Source organism: Malania oleifera, chromosome 1, assembly GCF_029873635.1.
Source record: "Malania oleifera isolate guangnan ecotype guangnan chromosome 1, ASM2987363v1, whole genome shotgun sequence".
In the NCBI taxonomy this organism is placed as follows: domain Eukaryota; kingdom Viridiplantae; phylum Streptophyta; class Magnoliopsida; order Santalales; family Ximeniaceae; genus Malania; species Malania oleifera.
Window position 1 is genome coordinate 149,184,015 of NC_080417.1, and position 27,385 is coordinate 149,211,399.

Genomic DNA, 27,385 nt, shown 5'->3' on the forward strand with positions numbered 1-27,385 from the left:
TATCTCAACAAATGGTTTTTCCCAACGTATAAAGCTCAAGAGATGCATAGATTTTGCTTGCAAAAAGGATTTGATCTTTGTGTTCAACAAATAATATTACTCAAGGAATATTGCAGCAAAGATCTTTAAAAGCATAAACAAATATCTCCTCAAGAATTTTTCTCAAAATAAAAACACACAAGATATTTGAAAATGATTTGAAAGTATTTTAGCAACCAAAATTGAAAGAGAACTTCTCAAGAAATTGCAATGATAGTGCAATACTCAGAAGCTCAAGTGAAGTCTTTTTAGGAAAGACTTATTAATAAAGTCCTTTAAGAACACTTGAGGTCTTGCTCTCAAACAAAATAATATCAATCAAGCATAAACTTGATAGAGCAAACCTTATAGAACAATAACACTCAAATCACAATTACAAAGATGTTTGAGCAATAAAATCTGGTAAGAATGAGTGTTGGAGGCTCAAAAATGAGTATTATAGATTTTGGAACTTCAAAGGATTTTTCCTAATTAAGATTGCTAACTCAATGCTAATTATTTTAAATGAGGAGGTATATATAGACTCCCCCTAAAATATGACCGTTCAGGACACATATGAAATAATTATAAAAGTTTTAATATATTTTAATATGATTAACCCCGTTTAAAAATATTAACCATGGTAAAAATAATGGGGCAACCCGAGAGCACCGGTCGACCGAGGCAAGTTCGGTTGACCGAGTTGCTTGAAGTTCGGTCGACCGGGAATTAAATGAACTACAAGTTCGGTCAACCGGACTTAGAGGTTCAGGGAGATTTTGCCCTTTTAGCAAGGTTCGGTCGACCGGGAACTTTTTGAACTATCTCGGTCGGTCGACCAGATCGTTAAGTTCTCACACGTGGGAGCTCGGTCGACCAGGGTGTTGGTATGCAATCTTGGCACGGTCGACCAAATTGTCAATTATGTTGCCTCCAAGGGAGTTCGGTCGACCAGGTATAAATGAACTAGGTAAGTTCGGTCAACCGGGATGTGATCAATCTGTTGACCTGGTCCGGATTTGGTCAACCGGGAGGATTTTGTACTTGGGAGTACAGTCAACCGAACATGTAATTTTCATACATTTCGGTTCTTTTCAATTTGTGCAATCACCCTATCCATATGACCATATATATATATATGCATATGTGAGTATCCTCGGGTCATTCTAGGCCTTCTTTAGGACACCAAAAAAATTCGGTGTCGGTCAACCTTCCCTAAGGTCTCTCAAATGTCATGATTTTGTGTAGGGACCTAGAGTTGTTCTAAGGTCTTTGAGCTTGTAGTTCCTACATGCATGAAATGCAGATTATTACAAACCTTTTCTTAATTAAGATTACAAACCCAAATAGGAATTACAAATAAATTACAGCTAGGGTCTTCAAGGTCTTCATTTTCCTCCGGGTCTTCGAGCGCCACCATATGATATTGCCAAGATAAACCTGCACATCAACTCGGCAGACTTAAATACCTAAGTATTTGTCATAATCAAAACAGGGTATGATCCATAGGGTCAATAGAAGACTGTGCTTAAATGTCACAATGGCCATTACGAGTTCTTGGTTATGCCTTTTGGGTTAACCACAGCACTTCCATCTTCCAAAGTCTTATGAATGACATTTTCCGACCTTACCTATGTAAGTTTGTTCTCATATTTTTTTTATGGTAACCTAATATATAGCTCATCTCTTGAAGATCATTTATGTCATTTGCAAAATTTACTCACCACTCTTCGTGAGCACCATTTATTGTCAAGAAGTATAAATGCAACTTTGCTCAATTGCATGTGAAATACCTTGGGTATACTATTTTCCAAGAAGATGTTTCAGTTGATTATTCTAAAATACAAGTAATGACGGACTGGCCTACTCCACAAACAATCAAGATGCTGCGAGGACTTTTGGGGTTGACTTGTTACTACTGCAAATTTGTCAAGGATTATGGAAAGATTAGCACTCCATTGACCGCATTGCAAAAAAAAGATGCATTCAAATGGAGTAAGGAAGTTGAACAAGCCTTTGTCAAGCTTAAGCATGCAATGTTTGCCACACCAGTTCTTGCCTTGCCTAATTTCAACAAGGCATTCCTCATTGAGTCTAATGCATTAGGAGCTAGCACTAGCACAGTTTTAATGCAAGATGGGCGCCCCATTGCTTTTACTAGAAAGGCTTTTTCTCCATCCCACATCAACATGTCTATTTATGACAAATAGATGCTAGCCATTGATCACAAGGGCCTAAACTATTTTTGGGAGAAATGAATCTCTTCCATGGAAGAACAAAAGTGGGTTACTAAGTTATTGGGCTATGACTATGCAATTATTTACAAGGAAGGGGCTGAGAATGTGGTGGCAAATGCACTCTCACAACTTCCTAAACAAGTTGAACTTGTAGCTATTTATGCACCTGAATGTATTACTCTTGACCAAATCAGGAAGGAATGGTGGCAAAGTCTGGAGACTAGAGATATTACCCAAAGGTTACAAGATGAGCCAACTTTAGTCCCTCTTTGCTTTTGGGATTCTTTAAAATTTCCATGTAATGAAAAGATTTTATTAGTGCCTAATTCAGCCCATGAGCAAATCATACTGCAAGAATTACCTGCATCACTAGTTGCATGTCACTCTGGATTTGTTGGAACCAACAAGCTCATTTCTCAGGAGTTCTACAAGAAGGAAATGAAGAGTGAAATCATAAAGTTTGTGGCAAAACGTAATGTTTGTCAATAATAGAAGGGTGAAACAGTGGCAAGTCTAGGCCTTCTACAGCCTCTTCCTATAATTCTAGAAGAAACTTGGAGTGATATATCTATGGATTTTATTGACGGATTGCCATCTCCTCATGGTAATCTACCATTTCTGTTGTTGTGGACCATTTCACAAAATGAATACAATTGAATATGAGCACAACATATCATCCACAATCAAAAGGGCAAACTGATGTTGTTAATAGGTGCTTTGGAAACTTATCTTCGTTGCTTTGCTAGCAACAAACCAAAGGATTAGGTGCGACAACTTTTATAGGCCGAATGGTGGTACAATACCACTTATCATTCCTCCATCAAGTTGACTCCATTCGAGGTTGTTTATGTTCGAGCTACTCCTATCCTTGCTAGATATTCAGCTAGATCCTCCAAAATTGATCAAGCTGACATGGAGTTACATGATCGAGACAAAGCGCTTCAGCTCCCTAAATAAAATTTTGCTGCAACTCAAGCTCGTACAAAATAGCAAGCTGATAAGCATCAGCGAAAGTGAATTCTCAGTGGAAGTTGGGTGTTTCTCAGACTGCAGCCCTATAACAAATATCTGTGACTGTTCGTTCTTCAATGAAGTTGTCTCCTCAATTCTATGGGCCTTATAAGATCTTAGAACATATAGGCACTGTTGCTTATCGTCTTGACTTACCAACAGGCTCTAAGATACATCTAGTTTTTCATGTCTCTTGCCTCAAAAAGAAATTGGGGGAGCGAGTTACTGTGCAATGCCAATTGTTTGATATTGCACCTGTTGGAGAGGTTTAAGTGCAGACACAAGAAATTTTGGATCCTCGAGTGGTCAAATGTAGAAGTCAAGACATTATTGAAGTTTTAATTCACTGGTCTCACTTATCAACTGAAGATGCAACTCGGGAAACTATCCATCCTTGAAGGAGAGATTTTTGGAGTTTTTTGCTGCTCAACGTTGAGGACAAGGCTCATTTGAAGAAGGCAGGTATGCTAGGACTCCCAAATCAATTGGGATTTCTATTTAATGTTATGATTCTCAAATCAATTAGATTTTTATTTAATGTGTTAGGATTCCCCAATCAATTAGGATTGAGTCCGTTAAGGACTTTGATTGGGATATTTTGCATTCCTAATAGGAGTAGGGTTCCCTACCTTACATATATGTCACCCTATGGGGCATTTTCATTCAAGCAATAACATAATTCAAAGTCTTTGGCTAATTTGGAGGCAGATCCCCTCAACGTGATCAACCCTAATTTTTTTTTCAATTTTTTTCTATCCTTTCAATTTCCCCAATATCCCTACAATAAAACCCTAGGGTCTTATCACGCATATGTTGACATGCATACCTACATAAATATATATACAGATGTTTACTTATAAAGAAACAGTATTCAGAGCAGCACAGATTCGAGGTGAGAAAATACATTTCTCACTTATTACCCCAAATTTGCCCTGGGTCACAAAAGTCATCAAATTACTATCCTGATTTTGTTTAGAAACTACCAAATCCACCCTTATAAGGGAAAATCGGGGCAGGATATCCACTAACCCAAATCCATTTACATCCCTACACATTAGAAACAGCTTATCTAGTTGTAAAATGAGATTATCAACCTAGCAAATCTCTCTCTCTCTCTCTCTCTTTGTCCACATCTAGTATTTGATATTTCTTTTCCAAATCTCGGTGTCTATTAAAAATCCTACGACAATAACAACAATCAAATGTTCAGCCCCACTAGGTAGTGTAAGCAATATGAATTGTTTTCCACCTTTCTACACGATCTAGAGCAATTTTATTTAAAAGTTGGAGTAAAGCCAAATCATTTCTATCTAAATTCAACTTATTCTAGGTCTGCACCAAATGTCAAGTAAATCACTCCCACTAATTAAATAAAATTTAAGTCAAATCTTACACCATGATCAACTAATGAATGTCGTCTTGCCATTCTAATAAGTTATATTCTATTGCCTAACAATCAATGTTGTTATTGAGCTCTCCCTGGTCTCTATAGCCCCTTCAATTTCCACCAAATCATTTCTCCAACTACAATTATCAATTTTTGACACATAAAACTAAACTATAGTGGCCAATTTTCCTTGAACAAAAGAATAAAGAAATTTGATTAGGATGTTTTAGCCATGTTCAGCGTAAATCACCACCTGTGGTTTTTTGGCAACTTTAGTCTTGCAACTTGCAAGCACCATATTTAACTAGCTTTAAATTACCTTATGTCACTAGTGTCATTGTTGCCTCCTTTTCTACATATAATATAAGATTCTTGAAACTCTCTCAACAAGTTCTAGTTCTACACTTCACTAACAAAATGGAAACAACACAGGCATGCGAACAAAAGCAGGAATTGAATTGAGACTGTCAAAATGAGATTTCTTTGTCAATCTTCTCCATGCAACCATCCTTCAATCAAACCCAAGCCAAATCTATATGCACAACAAAATTGACAGCAGGCAATGCACAACCAAGCATCTAGGCCTACATCACACCCCAACCCAACTACAAACATTGTTGTTTCCTGTCATCACCACCTTCACAAGCAATTGGCATTCTATAGCCCCTGACCATAACTAGAAACCATTGCACCAAATTCCTTGGCCATCACACAAAACTCCTACACAAATCCTTGCCATCCTTTTCCTTTTGACCCTCCAAAAGGACAAAAACTAAAAAAGTCTTGCCTTTCCATCCCAACCTCTACTCTAAGAAATTCCCCATTCTCATTAATCAAATCTCCAACCAATACATGATGGTACCATTTTGGATGCCCCAACATTCCCTACAAAACCTTTCAAACACTGACAACAAACCCTCTAGGAACCACTTCACTAATGACAACGATAAACTCACCCATTGACTACATTTCAGGTTCCACTCAAGCACAAAAAGAAACTCACCCTTTTCCACTCTACTAGTCCAGGTTTTCCCTTTGTCCTGGACTAATCGTCTATGAAGCTCTTCTTTCATGATCTTCCAGAGCAACACACAAAGACTTCAGGGGGAATCATCCTTTGTAATTGCAAACAAGAGAGAGAGAGAGAGAGAGAGAGAGAGAGACAGAGACAGAGGTCTGTCAAATCTAATTGCAGAATCTACTAATTAAGAAAACCTTCAACTTCATTGTCCATTTACCTAGTAGATTAGAGATCGGAGATAGCTGTTTGAAAATTGTAGTACAATCGAAACTTCTCTCACGTTTATGTATGTAATTTATTTCATTTTTAGGTTTTAGTACAAAAAAAAAAAAAACAAATGTTTACCAAACAACTTAAACTTTAAGCGTCTAGGGGTTCAATTAAGCTCTAAAATCTGGTTCACAAATTCAGAACTATATTCAATATTCAGCATTGAATACTTAATTTTATAAATCAGTCCCTTGATCTCTCTCAAACCTCTAAATTTGTTTATCTTCCTTCAAAAAATAAAATCAAAGACTATAATAGTGCCATAACTTGATATTCTTACTCGAGAGTTCGTGATTCACACTTGATCTCTGAGTTGTATATCATCAGTCCTTGTATTTTCTTGTTGCATTCAAACTATTTGAAGCCCTTGCCTTTGTAGAAACAAGGGGTGTAGTTTTCGTTAGCGATAGTAGAATGTAAAGTGGTTGAGACCTTGGGAGAGTAGACGCAAGCTTGAGATAGCTAAACCAATATAAACGAGTTTGTATCGCTTCTTATTGCTCTCTTTATTTGCTTTCCTATTGTGTTGGTTTGCTTGTCTTCATTTGATTTGCTTAAAGTTCCTAATCAAGCACCTTAATTTTGTTAGACCCGATTCAACCCCCTCAGACCCTGTCCTTCCGCCCCCCCCCCCCAACCTCTTAAAAAAAAATTTATTAGGTTGTTTTGGGATAATAATTCTTGCGAGATAGAGCAACCTTTCATTGGATCCCTTAGTCTAATCAACTCCATTCATTTTTCCTGTGATACCTTTGGATGACACCTTCATTGGTCTAAGAAGAGTGAGGAATGGATTTCCGAGTATAATAGGTAATTCTTTGTTCTGTAGGACGGTGATCATTCTACATGGTTCATGTTGTGATGAAGAAAAGAGATGATGAGAAGTTCCTCTCTGCCATGCAATTCAAAAAGGGTTTGAGAAGGTGAACCAACATATCTTGCCTTGTTGGAGGAAGATGAAGAGGTTGGACAAGAGTTGGCACCTACTGCCATCTAAAGATCTGTTGAAGGAGTTTCAAATTGTGACACCAAATAAACTATCGAAAAAGTTGCCTCTGCATCAAGGCATGAAGCATGATATTGGATAGTTGCATGGAGCGACCCCCCCCCCCCCCCAAAAAAAAAAACCCGCTAAAGGGGTATACTCAATGGCACTTTCGAAGTTGCAAAACTGCAATGATGACTTGTTAGAAGTGGGTTACATATAACCCTCTAAAAGAACCATTCAAAGCACCAGTTTTCATAAGAAACACAATGGGGCTCTGTAATTATGAGCGGATTGTTGTGTACTAGTGCACAAAAAATATCCCATTCCTATGATTATTGGATTGTCATCTATAATTTTGTTATGGAAGAACATCAAAAGCATCTCTATTTGGTAGGAGAATAGCCTCATGAAGAGGGAGATTGATCCCTAAGAGTACCAAACTCTTGGGCCACGTGACAAGGCCGTATACAAACGAACTTGGAAAAGGTGAGAACTATCCAAGGTTATCCCAATGCAGTCAAGGAATAACTGCATTCTTTTCTTAGTTTTACTAACTACTACTGCAAATTTTTTGAAGGGCAATCAAATAGGATTGCCCCATTGACCAAATTGTTAAAGAAGGGTCATGGACAGAACTAGACGCAAGAATGCCATGAAGCTTTAGAAAACTTGAAAAAGCCATGAAGGATGTGCTACTTGCTCCCCAATTATCAAGAAGCCCTTTGAAGTATGGATGCATCCGACCAAGCCCTCAATGGTGTCTTGTTATAAGAGGGACATCCTATTGCGTGTGAGATTCCAAAATCTTATTGAAGCTTAATGAAAGTAGACAACTCAAGAGAAGGAAATGTTAGCAATGATCCATTGCCTTTGAGTGTGCAGCATAATCTACTTGGATCAAAGTTCGAATAACAATATTGTGAGCCATTTCTTTATACAACCTACATTATCCCCCAAGCAAGCCCATTGGCAAGAATTTCTAGGGAAATTTCATTTCTTAGGCGAATGAACCAAGTCACATATGCAATGATTAGGAAGGCCGAGCTAGAGGCCTTCCAAATGGTAAACTTGATGACAAGTAAGATCACCACAACAATGCAAAAGCACATTGACGAGAACCATATCAAATATCTAGTATCCAAAACCATCATAAAGTTGGCAGAAGAAGGCCAAGCTCGTGACTTCTCATTAGAGGATTGCCTGCTGCAAACATGTGGAAACCGGCTCTTTGTTCCTCAAGTAGGTGACCTTAGGAAGACGCTCTTGCAAGAGTGTCATGATACGATGTGGGCAAGTGGTTGGATAATTGATAATGTCACCTCCAAGATCAGTTTCCCAAAATATCATGAAGGTAAGGCAAAAAAATGCAGCTTGCTAGTGTTTGATGGCTTTGAAAATTGCATACAACTCCCACCAAAATTGCATTCTCGTTATCCACATTTATTTTGCTGTACCTACAACCCTAAAAAGGGTAGCTAATCTGTCATAAAGCTACACTTCTTTAGGTTAATGTATAGCTTATTCTCCTATAGTATGATTTGTACTTTCCTCATGCAAATGATCATCTTGACTTAAACTATAAAGGAGAATACCATCAAAATAAACAACAGAAAATTTTCCAAAGAAAGGTTTAAGAAGCTGATTCATCAAGCACATTAAGGTGTTGGGGGCATTTGACAATTGGAAGGGCATCACCAATCACTCATTCAGCCCCTCCTCAGCTTTGAAGCTTGTCTTTCACTCATCTCCTTGCCTAATGCCAAGTTGGGGATCATCACTCTAAAGGTCAATTTTTGTGTGTTAACATATCTAGCAAGTCTTCAAGGAGGGAATGGGAGACAGATTTCAGTATGGTTTTGTTAATCGCCTTGTTATCAACCCACATTCACAAACTACCATCCTTCTTTTAGGTAAACAATGCACAATGTGCAAGGATTTATGCTTTCATCGATCTTCCTCTGTTGAAGTAGGTCCTCCACAATCTCCTATAATGTTATATTCTCCTAGGGTCAATACCATAGTGTGGTCGCTTTGGAAGGCTAGCCTGACGAACAAGATTAATGTGGCGTTGTATATCCCACATAGGTGGTAATCCTGCCAGTAAGTCATCGGGCATTACTTCTTTGAACTCATCTTGTAAATGTGGTTGAAACCTCAGCCTAGGAACCTTTACCAAGACAGCATAACTGATTGAGGCTTGCTTTACATCCAGAGGGAATGTTGGACTCAAAACAGTTTAGAATGTTGACTTTCCCCTGGCTTTGGTAGCCTTGGGATGAGTAGGATCATTCAAAAGGCTAGGGGCAATTCTTGTCCTTTGGGAACTAACAAAAGTTATCCTTACACTTGTGAATAGCATTCAAGCCAAACTACCAAGGCTTGCCCAATAGTAGGTGACATACGTCCATGTCTAGAACGTCACATAAAGCCTCATCTTGATACTTTCCTATAGACAAAAGGAATTAAACATTGCTCGCTTAATGTGATCTTGCCAACTATCTTAATCTAGTCAATCTTATATTGGATTGGATGTTTCTCATTTGGCAACTTAAATTTTTTGACAATGCATTTGAACATGATATTCTTACTTCTCCCACCATCCACAATGATACAATAGATATTCGGTTTGATTTTGCATCAAGTATGAAAAATGTTATGGCATTAGGGGTCCTTCATGTCTTCAAATTTGGGTTCCACTAACATCAATCTCCCAACAACAAAGGAGTAAGATTCTCCTTCCCCATCGTGCACATCATTCGAATCAAAATATACAATTATGGTTGTTCATTTTCACACTCAAGGTCATTCTTTGCGTCAAGTTGTTAACATTCCACAACATAGACTTGCCTTTGATCTCTTCGTCTATCTCTGTTTGGGCACTTTTTGAATCAATGCTCATACTCCTGACAACGAAAACATTATCAGGGCTTCACATAAGGACTCCCTAGCGCTTCTTTCCATTCAGTTAGGTCCTAGGCCTGTTATTGTTTCCATCTCAATTCCCATTAACTTGTGGTTTAGGCTAGGCCTCTGCAACTTGCATTCCTTTAATGATTTTGCTAGCTCTAACTCAGGCACTGACATGCCGGCATTTTGAGATTATATGCCTTGCCTAACGTCTAAAGAATATGTAGAGAAACTCGATCTTGTATTGCTAGAAAGGAATCATTCAATATATCTCATGACTTCTTGAGCCTCAATTTCTACTATGTTGTTGCAAGTTGTCAAATTGATGAACTTGTCCATACATTCTCAGATAGATCAAATCTCTGGTGGCAATTCTAGAGCTTTCAAAATAATTGTTCATAGTTTGGTGGCAGTAATATGGCGAAGAGCAACTTCCTCATTATCAACATGATGCCATAGGTTGTTTCCCTTGTCATATTGACTAGCATTTAATCCCACCGTACCACAGCACATTGCCTGAGTTTATATACCACATACGTTGACTGCTTCTCTTTTGGGATGCTACAGTTGAAAAATGTCTCAACTTCATCAATCCAATAAAGGAATTGCTTTATTCCTAAATTCCTGTAAAGCTAGATAGATCCAATTTGATTTAAAAGTTGGTATGGCCTTCTAATGGTTCTTGATTCACATCAACCACTAGATCAATGCCCTCCTCATCTAAATCATCGCTAACCACGCACCTTTGCCATGGTGGCTAAGGGTCAATTTAGCCCATGCAAAGGGTTTCTAGGGAACATTAGACCAATTGTTAGCCTTTCTCAGCTTGCAGATTCTATATCATGGCCCATTCTGCTGTGCATAATCCATAACTCCACTCTAGTAAGAGCTTCATTGCTCAGAAAGTTGCTGCTTCCTCCTCCATTGTTCATCATTAGTGGTAAGCCCGCTCTGATACCAACTAACACAGAACATAAGTGTAGAGCGGCTTTATAGCCAAAGTGGTTAATCATGTCCTAGATCAATTCTAGGGTTTCATTCAAATAGGATAGAAGAAAAAATTGAACTTTTATTAATGAAAAAAAAAATGTGTAAGGCCCGCAACATTACAAGGCTATTTATAGCCCTTAAAACCCTAAACAACAACAACAACAACAACAACAAAACCAAGCCTTAGTCCCACTAAGTGGGGTCGGCTATATGAATCCTTTTCCGCCAATTTATGCGATCATGGACCATTTCTTTTGATAGATTCAAAGATATTAAATCCTTACTCACTATCTCCTCCCAAGTTATTTTAGGTCTACCCCTACCCCTTCTACTGCCCCCCACAGTAACTAAGTCACTCTTCCTCACAAGTGCACTATAAGGCCTACGTTGCAAGTGTCCATACCATCTGAGTCGTCCTTCCCTTATCTTATCTTCTATAGGAGCTACACCTAACTTACCACGAATATGTTCATTCCTTAATTTATCTTTCAATGTTATAACACTCATCCATCTAAGCATCCTCATCTCGGCAACTTTTACTTTTTGGATATTATGTTTCTTCGTCGCCCAACATTCTGATCCATATAGCATAGCTGGTCTTATAGCTGTCCCATAAAACTTCCCTTTCAATTTTAAAGGTATTCTACCATCACATAGAACACTTGAAGAACTTCTCCATTTTACCCAACCTGCTTTAACTTTATGCATTACATCATCTTTAATTTCTCCTTCAGCTTACATAATAGATCCAAGGTATCGAAATCTACAAGTGCTATTTATTTCTTCATCATGAAGTTTAACTTTGTCTCCAATATACCTCCTATCATTACTAAAATTACATTTCATATATTCTGTTTTATTTCTACTTATCTTAAAGCCTCTAGATTCCAAAGCTTCTCTCCATAATTCTAACTCAGCCTCTACTCCATCCCTAGTTTCGTCAATTAATACAATATCATCTGCAAACAACATACACCATGGAACCTCCTTTTGAATACTCTTAGTCAATTGGTCCATCACTAAAGCAAAAAGATAAGGACTCAAAGCAGATCCTTGATGTACACCTATGGTAATTGGAAATTCTCTAGTTTCTCCATCCATAGTCTTTACACTAGTCATTACTCCATCGTACATATCCTTAATGACATCGGTATACCTACAACATACACCCTTTTTTTCTAAAACCCACCATAGAACTTCCCTAGGTATCCTATCATATGCTTTCTCAAGGTCAATAAATATCATATGCAAGTCCCTCTTCTTTTCCCTAAACTTTTCCATTAATCTTCTTAAAAGATAAATAGCTTCTGTGGTAGATCTCCCAGGCATAAAACCAAATTGATTTTCTGAGATCTCCCTTAAAACCCTAAAATTAAGCATAAATTTATTAAAATAAATTAAGCCTAGATTTATGCCATCATCATTTCCGATAATTAAACTTCGCAGAAGAGCTGATTGATGGTGATAATAGTGTCACAAAAAATTTATAACAAGGCTATGTTCCAAAAGTTGTAGTTGCAACTGTCAGATGATTTTTTTATGTATAAAAAAAATTAAATCCAACTGTAATAATAAGTTCATCAATGGAGTGGAAGGGATGGGAACTGAAGAAGAGAAAGAGATGGGACTTGTGATGGGGATTGAAGATTGTGGTATAGGGAGCTTTTGTGCTGGGCATAGGAATAAAAATGAGCGGAGGAAGGAAAAATTAAATGGAGAGGGAAATGGGCGGTAGGAAATGAAAGAGAAATAAAAACTTGGCTCTAATACCAACTGATGAAGCATCAAGAGGGAAGAAGGAAGGAAGAAGAGAAAGGAGGAAGAAGAAGATAAAAAAAGAGGGGGGGGGGGGGGGCTCATGTTAACTTCTCCAATTTCAAAATTACTGAAAACTTCCTACAACCATACAACGTACTAATATATATAGATATACAAAAACTAAAATAAATAGAATTTCAAATAAACCCCTCAATAATTAAGTAAAAATTCCCTAAGACAAAATAAATTAAAAACAAGCCCCACACAAAAATAATCCTAATTAACTAATCCTAGTGGGGCTTAGGATTAGGAATTCCCTAATCCAAGTATCCAACTCTTTTTTGAATAAGCCACCAACGAAGATTGACGCATGGTCCAGCTTCTTGTTCTTAACCAGTGCCCCTCTATTAGGATTACAACAGGAAGCAAACAAAAGCAGAGTAAAGCAAACGCAAAGCACATGCACATGGCTGGTATTATCTATTTGCATATGCACCTTAGCTCTAAAAACGGAATTCATAACCATAGCCAATACCATCACTACTACTTGTGCTACCAAGAGCTCAAGATCCACATGTAAACATTATGTATAAATTGATATGAGCATTATACACATAAGTCTATATATAATTTTAAATATAAAAAATAAATAAATACACAGATAACCTGGAACCATAACCAAACAACTGCACAATTTTCGTATTAGGGAGAGAAGACCATCAACATCAATTCTGCCTGCATTTAGAAATAACTAAGGGTTTAAATGTGTTTATAGCATTAAGTTTTAAACATTTTCATACAGGAATAAAGGTATAAATTAAATTTTTAATTAGGATAATACATAATATTAAATTCAATTAGTATAACAAAGGTTATTACGTAAAGACGTGTTTGATATTTCACCCTTTTGATGCTAATTGGTGCAACAATATTAATGAATCAATAGAAATGTCTATATTTGGATAACACAAGGTTAAAACAACATTTATCTTCCAAAGTATTAGTGCAATTCAAAATACGAGTTCTATTGACAGTGAAAAGTAGGGGAATCACATCCCAAGCCACTTGTCCCCATTATTCAATCCCACCTTATAAATATATAGGGCCTACAGAGATTTCAATACATTGAAAGGGATTTTGTTAAGACAACCTAATGAACACATTTTTTGTTTCCAAAGCCAACTGGTTCAAGAACATATTTGGAAATATCATCCTACAAGGAAACATGAATGCTTTCTTCTTAAAATTTTCTCAAATGCTTTAATATATTTTCATTTGTTTATCACCATAGTCTTCTCCATGTTTATTGAATACAGTGAGATTTGAATTGACACTGCAATCAGCTGGCCGGATTTCTAGCCGTCCAATCAGGAGAATGCCATCTGAGATGAGTCTTTAACAGTATGCATGTCATTTTATGGATTTCAAGAAATGAATATTTAACAGCATGCATAAGTCATAGTGTGGATTTGAAGAAATGGTCACTTAAAATTTTCAGATTTTTTCCAATAAAAATTGCAGTATTAATTTTTGTGCCCCTATTTTCTGGTGATGAGAATGCATCCATTCTAAAAGATCAAATTGTGTACTATATTCAAATTTTATATAAAACTAACCGGAGTGCATTCATTTTAATGTGTTTCCTAAACACATTAAAAAAAAAAAAAAATTTAAAAAGCGCCTGATAATACATTAAAAAAAATTTTAAAAAGCACCTGATAATTGAAAGCAAATTTTACAACATATTTCATCATATAATAATTCCTGCTCAGTAATTTCAAATGTCTCTTTCGAGTACAATAGAAAACTATTTGAAGAGTTTTGGTGCAGCTAACGGTATGACACAAATGCTCCAAGATCAATTTAAAAGGGGAGAACAAATTATTAACTAACCATCCATCAGGTCCAAAGATTGTAAACAGCAAATTGCTGAATCTATAAGTCCATTTGAATGAGAAATTAAGCCACTCAACAAGGCAACCTGATATGTTGGATGAAATAAGTAGAAATATGCAGTTAAATTGATTTATTTATAACAAAATTACATGAAGATAAAAGATATTACCTCCGCAGTCTCAAGATAAAGATTTAACTGCTTAATACAACCCGAAATTGAAGGTATTGTAACTTCACTAAATGCAACACAAGCTTTGACAAAATTGAGATGTTTTTTAGTGTCCTTGATAGCTTTAACTGCCAAACAATTGCTGGAGTGAATGAGAGTCTCCTGCAAGTAAAACGAAATTTCAATAAATACACTAGGACGAATGCATAATTTTTTTTTTAAAAAGACTGTTTTCCCCTCGACAATTTTGGGCACATATTAAGAGATTCGTCAAGATCTAAGAAATTAAGCTACATTAAACAGCCACATGTACTATACAAAAAACCTCTGGTCCTTTACAATGCATGGATTAAAATCCACATGATTTTTTTCCTATCTTTTGCACATGAAAATATTTTGTAAATTTTGTGGTCTGGCGTGGGGGAGTCATAGGGACCATTTAGTGAGTTGGACTGAGGTTTGTGGATCTAAAAAGGAGTTTGGGTCTTGGCAAGTTGGTGTCTAAAAACATCGCTCTTCTAGCTAAATGGCTATGGCACTTCCCTCTAGAAGAATCATCCCTCTGGCATAAAGTAATAAGAAGTAAGTTTGGGATGGACGAGAATGGGTAGGACATCAAAGCTAATTTAAGATGCTCTTTGGGGAGTCCGTGGAGATCCATTTCTCAGATTTATCCGTCTTTCATCCCTCACACTAAACTTGAGGTGTGGAGACGTTCTCATATTTGTTTTTGGAAAGACCCTTGGCTGGGAAATGCACCATTTTCTACTTCTTTCCCTCGTCTATTTCATCTAAGCTCTAAACAAAATAAAGCCATTTCTTTTTTCTTTTTTTTTTTCTGTTGGTGAATAGAGTAGTCCTTTGGTTTCCTAGAATCTTCATTTTAGGAGACCTCTGAATGATAGGGAGATGGTGGAATTATCATCTTTGTTATCTTTATTGAGTGGGAGTAATCTTTCTTTGGGGAGGGATGTTCGTTCATGGTCTTTGGACCAGTCAGGAATGCTTTCTTGCAAATTATGTATGGAACGTAATGCTCGGATATTTTTGGGGAAAAAATTAAATCAGATGTTGGTTTGGGAAAAAATAAGGTATTTGGCCTCTTTGTGGGGTGTCGGGTATGGATTTTTTAAGGAGGCAAGCTTTCAGGAGCTGCACAAAGATTGGAGGAACACATTGATTGGACGATTTTTTTTTTCTTGGGCATCTTTTATGTTTTTGTTTAGTCTTGAAGTGTCTTAGTTTGTCTCGGGAGATTTCTCATTCTCCCTCCTATAAATTCTCTTTCTATTAATGATATCTTCTTTTGTTATGAAAAAAAATATTTTGTGAATTGACATAAGTCGGGGTACTCATTTAAAAACAGAAAGAAAGAAAGAAAAGAAAAGACCCTGTTCACCATCCTGCAACTATACAAACACACAAACCCAAATACATCAAATGAAGGGATTCTTTGTTGCACATACTCATTGTCTCATTCAAATGAATATTTCAATTTTGAATCAGATTGGTGTCAATTTACCACACAATCCTTCCATGCAAAGGCAAAGTGATCATATGGGATTCTCTAACTATTCTAAAGCTATAATAAAAAATGCAACTAAAATTTCTTTCAAGATTAGGAGCATGGTTTTAAATTTCCACAAATTTTTCAAAATAAAGGAGATATTCAAAATTGTAATAACTATCATGGAACTAAACTTATAAGTCATATGATGAAACTGTGGGAAATGGTAGTTGAACAAAGATTAAGGCTAGAAACAAAGGTCTCAAAAAATCAATTTGGTTTTATGCCTAGGAGATCTACTACAAGAGCTATATATCTTTTAAGAAGATTAATAGAAAAGTTTAAGCAAAAGAAAATGGATTTGCATATGGTTTTTATTGACTCAGAGAAAGCGTATGATAGGGTACCTAGAGAAGTTTTATGATGGGTTTTAGAAAAAAAGGGTGTATGTAGTTGGTATATTGATATCATTAAGGATATGTACGATGGTGTAATGACTAGTGTAAAGACTATAGGTGGAGTGACTAAAGAATTTCCAATCACAATAGGTGTACATCAAGGATCTGCTTTGAGCCCTTATCTTTTTGGTTTAGTGATGGATCAACTGACTAGGAGTATCCAAAATAGGTTCCATGGTGTATGTTGTTCGCAAATGATATAGTATTGATTGATGAAACTAGAGATGGAATAGAGGCTAAGTTAGAATTATGGAAAAAAGCTTTAGAATTTAAAGGCTTTTGGATAAGTAAAAATAAAATAGAATATATGAAATGTAATTTCAATAATAGTAGGAGGAATATTGGAGACAAAGTTAAATTTGATAATGTAGAAGTAAATAGCAATTGCAGGTTTCGATAACGTGGATCTATTATGCAAGCTGAAGGAGAAGTTGAAGAGGATGCAATATATAGAGTTAAAGCAGGTTGGGTAAAATGGCGAAGTGCTTCAAGTGTGTTTTGTGATCGTATAATACCCTTGAAATTAAAAGAAAAGTTTTATAGAATGGCCATAAGACCAACTATTCTATATGGATCAGAATGTTGGGCAACTAAGAAACATATGTAAAAAGTGAAAGTTGCCGAGATGAGAATGCTTAGATGGATGAATGGTATAACATTGAGAGATAAATTAAAAAATGAACATATTCGGAGTAAGTTAGGTGTAGCTCCTGTAGAAGATAAGATAAGGGAGAGACGACTTACATGGTTTGGGCACTTGCAACATACGTGATATAGCATGCCAATAAGGAAGAGTGAGTTAGTTGTTGAGAGGGGTAGTAGAAGAGGTAGGGGAAGACCTAAAATAACTTGGAATGAGATAGTAAGGATTTAATAGTCTTGAATTTGTCGAAAGAAATTGTCCATGATCACATAAATTGGTATAAAAGGATTCATGTAGCCAATCCCACCTAGTGGGACTTAAGGCTTGGTCTTGTTGTTGTGTTGTTGTTCCCCTTTCATCCACCCTCAAAATTGGAACAGCAATCAATTTCCATCCTACAAAATTTCCATTGAGATTTGCATAAATCATCCAAAATTTTCAATATTTTGAAATTTCAACGAAATAAATTTGACCATGGAGAAATTTTCCCTGAAATTGAAATTCAAGATTCAAAACCAAAATCGAAAATTCTCTCTTAATAGATCTTCTATTATATTGAAAATAAAAACTATGACAATAAAGATATAAATGATAACTTTCTGAGTTTCAAAATTTTATGCAAAATTGAACTTAGATATTAGCTACAACAATTATTCAACCTTTTACATAAAAATAGTTGTACTCACATAATAACTAATATTTTTTAACTTATTGATGAAATGGTCCGTGATCGCATAAATTGGCAGAAAATGATTCATATAGCTAACCCCACCTAGTGGGACTTAAGGCTTGGTTTTGTTGTTGTTGTTGTTGATGATGATGAATTTCATTGATATTAATTGTATATGTTCAATGGGATTATTGATTACATATATTGCACCTTATACACCATATACTTGTCAATGATTTATTACGTCTATTAAAAGTTTCCAAATTTTCGTAGAAAAATTTCATACCAAAAATTTCCATCAATTTTTAAAATCAAAATTGAAATTACATCTGAAGCCTCAAAATTTTGGTCAAAATTGAAATTTAAAACCTTGATTGGGAGATAAAAAGACAATAGCATAATGTATGATGATAACTGAAGATGGCTTCACTTATGAAAGCAAATGACATATACTCAGCTAAGCAACAAGGGGCAGTGGCCCAAAAAAAGTGGGGTTTACTAGTATCACAGATTCACAATATACAAACGCCTCAAAATTATTAGAATTTTACAACTACAGAAAGCACCAGTTTTATTTTGAACTGCACAGCTAAGGATAAAAATAAATAGTGGCCCACTCTCACATGTGCAAGAAAAAGAATAAATAAATGCAAACCTTAAGCTCATTTATGGTACCAAAAGCTCCACGACATTCAACTAAAAATGTCAAATGGCGTTCCAACTCTTCCCCATAGTCAACCTAACAATAAAAGGCAGCTATAAATGTTTAATCTTTCAAATAGAGAATTCAAAATAATTTAATTTAAATAAATAAAAATAAAAATACTTGGCCCATTAAACTCTTAAAAAGAAATAAGTTGAAAAGGTAAGTAGGGAAGATACCATATGGACAAAACGAGAAATTAGGCGAGCTGATTGTTGATTATTGTCGTCTTTCACACTTGAAAAATCTATACTATCATGCAGTGACTGGGAAATTTCAAAAAGCAAATGTATGGTTGTAGGATCACGAATATAACCAGCCCTGTGCAATAAAACTAAGGTTAGATTCTGGATTGTACAACCAGGAAAAGCCTTGAATACATTAAACATAACATGGATGAAATATTCACCAGGCACAGGGGGGAAAAGCAGCACACAAAATAGGAGGGACCATAATTCTGTGTACAAATAAGAACTCTATTGAACCTTTCATGGTCAACATGTTCATTCCAAAGCCCAAACACTTCAACTTTTTTGGATGAGAAAAATTTATTAAAGAACAAAACTAGGTACAATAATAGGAGGACAAAATGTGCTCTGAAAAGCAAAGAGCAACAACCAAAGAAGTTTCAGAAGAGCTGCCTTCCAATCCTTTAGAATGTCAGACAAAGTCCAAAGACTTCATATCCCTTAGCTCAAATGGTAGTACCCTTTTAGAAAGAAATTATAGAAAGGGATAAACAATATTATTTGAAATACACACAAGTATATTAGCAACAATGTAAGCTTCTGTAAGTCAAGTCCGACAGTTGCATGTGAAATGTGTAAAGAGTATTAAACCCAATAAAGCAAGGATTAAGGCCCAATTATTCTTTTATAAAGCTGCTGCTGAAATTTATACCCCTACCCTATTCAATATTCCTGATTTATTTGACCACTATGCCCATAATTGTCTTTATCAAAATTTAGCAGACTTTTAATCATCAGAAAAGAGATTTTCTTAAGAGTTATTGCAGTTGCAAAGCTGTGGAAGCCATACCAACATCAGCCACGCAAGTTGCGTTCCTAGTTGCAAGTAATTCATTTTTATGGTTTACAGTTCAAGTTTATTCTGATTATTATATCAATTATCAAGTATGAAAATTATGTTTTCAGGGTTTAGTGGCAATTCAGCTTTTCTTCAACTACCAGTATTTTCTGTTTCAGCAAGGCCCTACTAGTCAGCACTTGCCAACCATTTTCTCAGTGGGAAGTGCTGCTGGCAGCAGGTGACAGACGCATGCAACACCAAAGCATCTAACCAAGCAAAAGCTGTTTAGCAACTCTGGCTATGAGAGTGCAATGACACAAAGATGGCATCTTAACTGCGAGGACATTTACAAAATACAAAACCAAGAAAAACACCTTGTCGCCATGTTAAGGATATGCAGATTAACAATACTCCTTGAGCTCCCATGCATTGCATCCAAGATCTCAACAAAGTGATTCTACAAAATAACCACCACAATTACTAGCTCAGCTTTCAAATATCATATGATATCAAACCATCAATGAAAACATGAAACTTAAAGCAGAGTCACAATACAACTGCTATACAATAAATGTGAATAGGCAAAATAAGGCTATAAGAGAACTTGAGGAGCCTACCAAAGCAAAGACATCTTCTACATCCGTAAAATGAGAAAGAACCTTCAGAAAAATGGATTGCAAGCCTCCTAATTCATTTTCAGAAATCCCCCTCTCACATGCTCGCTTTGAAATACCTTCTAAAATAGTGTCCAGATCATTATCCTGGCATCAATTGACAAATTCAAGGGGAACATGATAAGCAAACAAATGGTCTATGCAAATGTGGCCATCACACAATGATTATGTTCACTGTAGTGCATGCAAATTCTGATATATGACACAAAGAAGTTGAAATAATTATCTACTTTCAAAATGAAAATTGTCAAGAAGAGGCTGCTAAAGGCTCAAATGAGAAATCTGGTTTAGGGGTATTTTTGAAAAGTTTGGTCATTTACTTAAATAATTTGAATTTTTAAATTAAATTATATTTAGAAATTTTTGGGCAATATTGATAATGCGTCTTAAATTAGAAACCTGATTCAGGGGCATTCTAAAAAAATTTTACAATTAATTTCATAATTTGATTTTTTCAAATTGAATTTTTTCTTAAAATTTTTCACCTTCATTAGAAAAAGGCTTGTGAATGAAGTTCCTAGTTTAGAGGTACTTTTGAAAAGTAAATTAATTTTTCATTCATTTCAAGTTATAAATCAAGGGAACCAAACCAAAGAATGCAATAGGAATTGTGACTTGGACAGCCATTGCAAACGTATATCCAAGATTCTAGACATAGTAATCGCATTCTGTCCCAACATTGATTCCATTCTTGCCTCAACTCCATTCCTATCTCAATTCCATTCCAGCAACCAAACATAGTGTTAATGCTGAGAATGTGAAAAAGATCATCTGAATCACTAATTAATGTTTTAAAACCTCAACCAGTCCTTGACCCCAAATAGGGGAATTGATTGGACGAACCACAGACAGTGATCAAACCAAGTGATCACCAATGGGTTAACAATCGTTTTTTTTTCTTTTTTCTTTTTTAATAAAAGAAACGTATAACAACAACAATTGCTACAACAAGCCTTAAGTCTCACTAGGTGGGGTCGGCTACATGAATCCTTTTTCGTCAACTCACTCGATCAAGAGCGTTTTCCTCTATTAGATTAAGGGCTGTTAAATCTTTCCTCACTACCTCCCTACCCCTTTTCATGCTAGAAACAATAACTAACTCACTCCTCCTCATCGGTGCTCTACTAGGCTTCCATTTCAAATGCCCAAACCATCTAAGTCAACCCTCCCTAGTTTAATTCTATGTACTACATCTTCTTCAATTTCCCCTTCTGCTTGCATAATAGATCCAAGATGTCTAAATCTATCAGTGCTATTAATCTCTTGATTATCAAGTTTAATCCTCTCTGTTGCTAATCCTTACATTACTGAAATTACATTTCATATTTTATGTCTTATTCCTACTTATCCTAAACCCTTTAGACTCTAATGAGGCTCTCCAAAGTTCTAGCTTAGACTCCACTCCGCTGCTACTATCATCAATTGACACGATATCATCTACAAACAACATACACCAAAGGATCTCATTTTGGATATTCCTAGTTAGTTCATCAATTACTAAAATAAAAAAATAAGGACTCAAAGTAGACCCTTGATATACACCTATTGTGATTGGAAAAATCTCTAAATTCTCCTCCTACAATCCTAACGCTAATCATTACTCTATCATACATACCCTTAATGACTTTCGTATATCTACTGCAAACTCCCTTCTTTTCTAAGACCCACCAATACTCTATCATAAGATTTCTATAGGTCAATAAAAACCATATGCAAGTCCTTCTTTTCCCTAAACTTTTCCATTAAACTTCTTAAAAGATAAATAGCTTCTTTGTTGATCCCCCAAGCATAAAGCCAAACTGATTTTCTAAAATCTTCGCTTCTAATCTTATTCTATGTTCAATTACCCTTTCCCATAATTTCATTGTATGACTCATAATCTTAACTCCACGATAGTAATTACATTTTTTAATATTGCCTTCGTTTTTGTACAAAGGTACTAACATACTTCTCCATTCTTCTGGCATTTTCTTAGTTTTCATGATAATGTTGAATAGATCAGTTCGCCAAATAATTCCTTTATCCCTTAAACATACCCAAACTGCAATTGGTATTTTATCTGGTCTTATAGATTTCCCACGTTTCATTTTTTTTAATATCCTCTTAACTTCAAGGACTCTAATTTTGCAAATAAATCTCCTATTTTTAGTCTTCTCCTCATTTGTCACTTCCAAGTTCAATCTTTCATTTTGGTTTTCATTAAACAACTTATCAAAGCATCTCCTCAACCTCTCTTTTATGTCTTCTTCTCTAATTAAGACATTATCATTCCCGTCCTTTATCCTTTTTTTTTTTTTTTACATTTTCTTTCTCTAACTTTAGCAAGATTATAAATGTCTTTTTCTCCTTCTTTTGTATCTAGTTTAGTATATATTATATAAAGTATCATAAGCTCTATGTTTAGCTTCACTAATAATCTTTTTTGCATTTTTTCTCACTTCTTTATATTTTTCAAATTTTTCTATATTTCTACAATTTTTCCATATTTATATCAATTTCTTTTTGTCTTAACGGCTTTTTGGACTTCTTGATCCCTCCACCAACTTTCTTTACTACCTGAGTATCTTCCTTTGGACTCACTTAAAACCTCTTTTGCTATCCTTATGATAAAATTTTTTATTTTATTACAAGCAGTATTTGCATCAACTTTATCCCCTACTGCCCAATCACACTCTTTGTTCATTTTATCTTTGAATTTTACTATATTATCTCCCTTTAAGTTCCACCATCTAGTTCTCTAGTGTTGATTTAGGGATCGTTTGGAACCACTTATCCAAAAGTACTTTTAGAAAAAGTGCTGAATTTAATAAGTGTTGATAGTAAGTGCTGAACTAGAAAAGTGCTTAAAGTTATACGTGGTGTTTGGTTGTATTTAAAATAAGTGGTATTTGGACACTTACTTTTATTATAGGGAACTATAAGATTATTTTTAAACATATTTTAAATTACAAATATTAATATTTTTTAATTACAATTTTATTAATAATTATTTTAATTATTTATAATAAAATTTTAACTATTTTCTATTAAAAAAAAATAAGATTATCATTTTTAATTAGCAATAATCTTGCTATTATTGTATATTTATAACATATTACTATCATATCAAATTATAATAAAAATAATATTATTAATTAAATTTAAAATTTTAATTTATTTAATGTTAATTTAAATTAATAAATAATTCTTGTTCAATCCAGAATTGAATTATAATAACTAATATGTATTTTTAAATATATTTTAAATAAAAATATTAAATTATAATTATATTATTTTTTAATTAAAATTTAAATATATTAGAATAAATAAAATAATATAATATTATTTATTAATTAACAATAATCTTGTTATTAATGTATATTTATAATATATGATTATCATATTAATTTATGTTAAAAATAGTATTAACAACTAAATTAAAATTTTAAATTTATTTAATATTAATTTTAAATTTATAGATGGTTCTTTTTATTCATTCCAAAATTTAATTATATTTTATTAATGATTAACAAGTTTTAAAAAATGCATAATAAAATAACATATGATTAGTTTTTAATTAAAATTTTAATTAATAATTATTTTAACTATTATTTTTAATTAATATTTAACTATTTTTATTAAGTGAAAAAATAAAATATTATTTTTTGATTAATAATAATCTTGTTCTTAATATATATTTATAACATATGATTACATATTAATTTTTGTTAAAATAATATTATTAATTAAATAATTATTTTTAACTTTTAATACTAATTTAAATTAATATTTGATTTTTCTTCTTTATTCCAAAATTTAATTATGTTTCATTAATAATTTATATATTATAATGCATAACAAAATAATATATGTGTTGACCTAGTTGGTCATATCCCGTTTTGATAATGATAAATACACTTAGTACTGATGTTTGCACTAAGGCTTGTATGCAGGTTCACTCTACGCATGGAATTGAAAAGAATGTTATTTCATGATGGCGTATGGTGATATTACAGAACACTGAAGAATATTGTACCTTATTTATAATTGTATTTTTATATTCTTCATTTTGGGTTGTAATTAATTATGGACTATAATACTATATGGCCTATAATAATCTGCATCATGCATGGTAGGACAATATGCTCAAAATGACATTAGATAGACCTTAGGTTCCCACACTTAATGCACAAAGCCCCACTATACTTCACATGTTATTAGGGGTTAAATTAAAATCAAAGAATGGACCTTAAGTTAAAATCATAAGGCTTCGGGCGACCGAACCTAGCAAGTCAAATTGCCTCGGTCGACCGAACCGTGGACCGGTCAAAAAGTTGACCAGGATTCGGGCGACCGAACTCAAATGACTTGAGTGTCCACAGTCGACCGAACTTGTACCTTATACTTTTCCATCGTCCCTAGGCGCTCGAACTTACAATTCATTTTACCCTCGGACGACCGAACTTGGCAATTTGGTATGCTGAACTGTGGTTCAAGCGACCGAACCTCGGACAGAATGGAAATCGTCCTTGGTCAGCAAACTGAACCTAAATTCAGGCACCTAAACTTCAAAAATCACTTTTTCTGTTGTGTCTGTTCGGACGACCGAACCAAGGGACAGGCGCCCGAAACGCTCGGGTTGATTTAATTTTTACCTCTGTTAATTAGGGTAAATCAAGGTTAATCTCTTAAACTCATTTAAAACATTTTTAATAATTCCCTATGTCCCTGGCTGTCATAATTTTCACCCTTTTCACCCTCTCTATATATATGGGTTCATTTGCAAAAATTAAGAGAGATAAGCATACTTGATTAGCCAAAAATCCTCTATTTTTCAAAGATCATATCTTTCACATACTAAGCCCATACACTCACTCTTTGCTATTCCTTTGAGAAATCCAACTTCCTAAGAGTGTTATTGAGTGATTCAAAGTACTTAAGCTTTCCTTGTTGATTGCTTTATTATTTTTCATAGAGAGTTTTTGCTAGGATTTTTCCCCCGATTTAATCAATAAATCTTTGTGTGGGAAAATCCTTATAGCTAGTGAGTCTTTGCATCTTGATTGCAAGACTCATCAAGCTTGTGTGTTTTTGACTTGCAAAAATATTTTTTACAAGCTTACATTTTTCAAATATCTCTTGAGCTATTATTTTGAGAAAAATCCTATTTGAGATATTTTGAATATACTTGTTGAAACACTTTGAAACTTGTGGTGATTGATTTACATTGATTATTTGCTTCAAAGTTTGCTTGGAAATACACTCTAGATCTTGATTGTATATTCACATTAGATTGAGTGTTTAACACATACTATAAGCACTGAGCATATTTACTATCATCTGTGCTTGCATTATTATCTAGACTGTATTGTGGTACATTTCTGCTTGTTGAGAAGCATATTTCCGTGTACGCAAAATTTATATTAAATATTTTTTGTATTCCAGGCATGGACCTGAAGAAGGAGACTAGCCCTGTTGAATAGTTTCAGATTGGCTTTGACCCGGTTAAGAAAGCTAGGTGCACCATTCTGGTAAAGTGTAGTTGTAAGTTGAGGTCAGCCCCGTTAATTGAGATGGTTGTATTAGGTGCCGCTCCACCCGTGAAGTGAGCTTATAATAGAATCCTTGTACTGGTGAGCCAAGGCGGGGACGTAGGCACTTTGGCCGAACCTCGATAACATATCGTGTGTGCAATTTACCTTTCCGCAATTTATTTACCGCACGTGTATGTTTTATTGTGAATGATTGGATTTATAATTGCATATACAAACCCTAGGTTGCGTAATACTGTTGTTAGACTGGTTGACCTAAGAAATAATTTTTAAATATCCAACTCACCTCCCCTCTTGGGTTGCACCAAAGCTAACAACATGATTATCTTATAATGTAACTTTTAAATTATAAAATAGTCACTAAATTTACTTATATTTACAAAATTGATCCCGCCTATGAATAGTATTACTTATAAGTGGCCAAAAGCTATCCTGGATTGCTTCTCAAAATTCACTTAAATAGTTCTAAAAAAAGTTGTTCTGGAAAAATACATATTGATTAGTGTTTGTTGTAATGCAAACCAAACATCACTTTTTTGAAAAAGTACTTACTTTAAGTGCTATAAGCACTTTTTTTTAAAGTACTCCTAGACAAGGGCTTATGCTACTTCTCTTCCATTTTTTAAAATGTATATCTAATGATAAGACTCTATGTTATGTAGCCAAACTTTCACCTAGAATAACTTTACAATCCTTATAAGATAGACGATTCCTATTCTTAGTTGAGAAGAAATCTATTCGGCTTTTATTATACCCACTCTTGAAAGCTATTAAGTGTTCTTCCTTTTTATAAAATAAGTATTCAACATAACCAAATCATAAGACATGGCAAAATCTAGGAATGTATCACTGGCCTAATTTTATCTCCATATCCATGGCTTCCATGTATCCTCTCATATTCTATATTATCCTTTCCAATATGACCATTCAAATCAGCTCCTATGAATGTCTTTTCAAACATTGGTATCCCTTATAAAATACTATCCATATATTCCCAAAATTATCTTTTAAGATTTTCTACTAAACCTATTTGGGGAGCATATGCACTAATGACATTCACTATCATTAGGCCTAAAGCTATCATGATTTTAATGATCCTATACCCTATTCTTTTAACATCTACTACATTATCTTTTAGGTCTTTGTCTACAATAATACCCACCCTGTTTTTATGTTTCTCTTTACTAATGCATAAAGTTTAAATCCTAATTTTTCAATTTCTCTAGCTTTCTCTCCTATCCATTTCATCTCTTGAAGGCATATTAAGTTAATTTTCCTTCTAAATATTATTTCCACTATTTCTATATATTTTTCCCATAAGAGTCCCTATATTCCAAGTTGCTAATCTAATCTTAGTTTCTTGTGCTAACTTATTAATTTTCCCCCTTTTATACTGACCCGGTCCATGTGAATTTTGTAAGAATTCATGATAATAAGATCTAACAAAGTTTTATGTTGGTTGTCAACTACTTAACACAACCCTGCTCCTTTATCTAGGCTTGGGACTGGCAGTGTGTA

General features: G+C 34.6%; 1 protein-coding gene across 1 annotated transcript in view; it reads right to left on the bottom strand.

Annotated features, from left to right (window-relative positions):
- Positions 1 to 27,385, bottom strand: part of LOC131164347 (uncharacterized) — a 67,151-nt gene that overhangs the window by 16,321 nt on the left and 23,445 nt on the right. The window contains exons 12-18 of the mRNA XM_058121474.1: positions 20,280 to 20,423; positions 20,037 to 20,119; positions 18,813 to 18,954; positions 18,586 to 18,669; positions 14,653 to 14,814; positions 14,481 to 14,568; positions 13,254 to 13,322 (exon numbers count right to left, since the gene is read on the bottom strand). Coding sequence (XP_057977457.1) covers positions 13,254 to 13,322; positions 14,481 to 14,568; positions 14,653 to 14,814; positions 18,586 to 18,669; positions 18,813 to 18,954; positions 20,037 to 20,119; positions 20,280 to 20,423 — 772 coding nt within the window. The remainder of the gene's footprint in view (positions 1 to 13,253; positions 13,323 to 14,480; positions 14,569 to 14,652; positions 14,815 to 18,585; positions 18,670 to 18,812; positions 18,955 to 20,036; positions 20,120 to 20,279; positions 20,424 to 27,385) is intronic.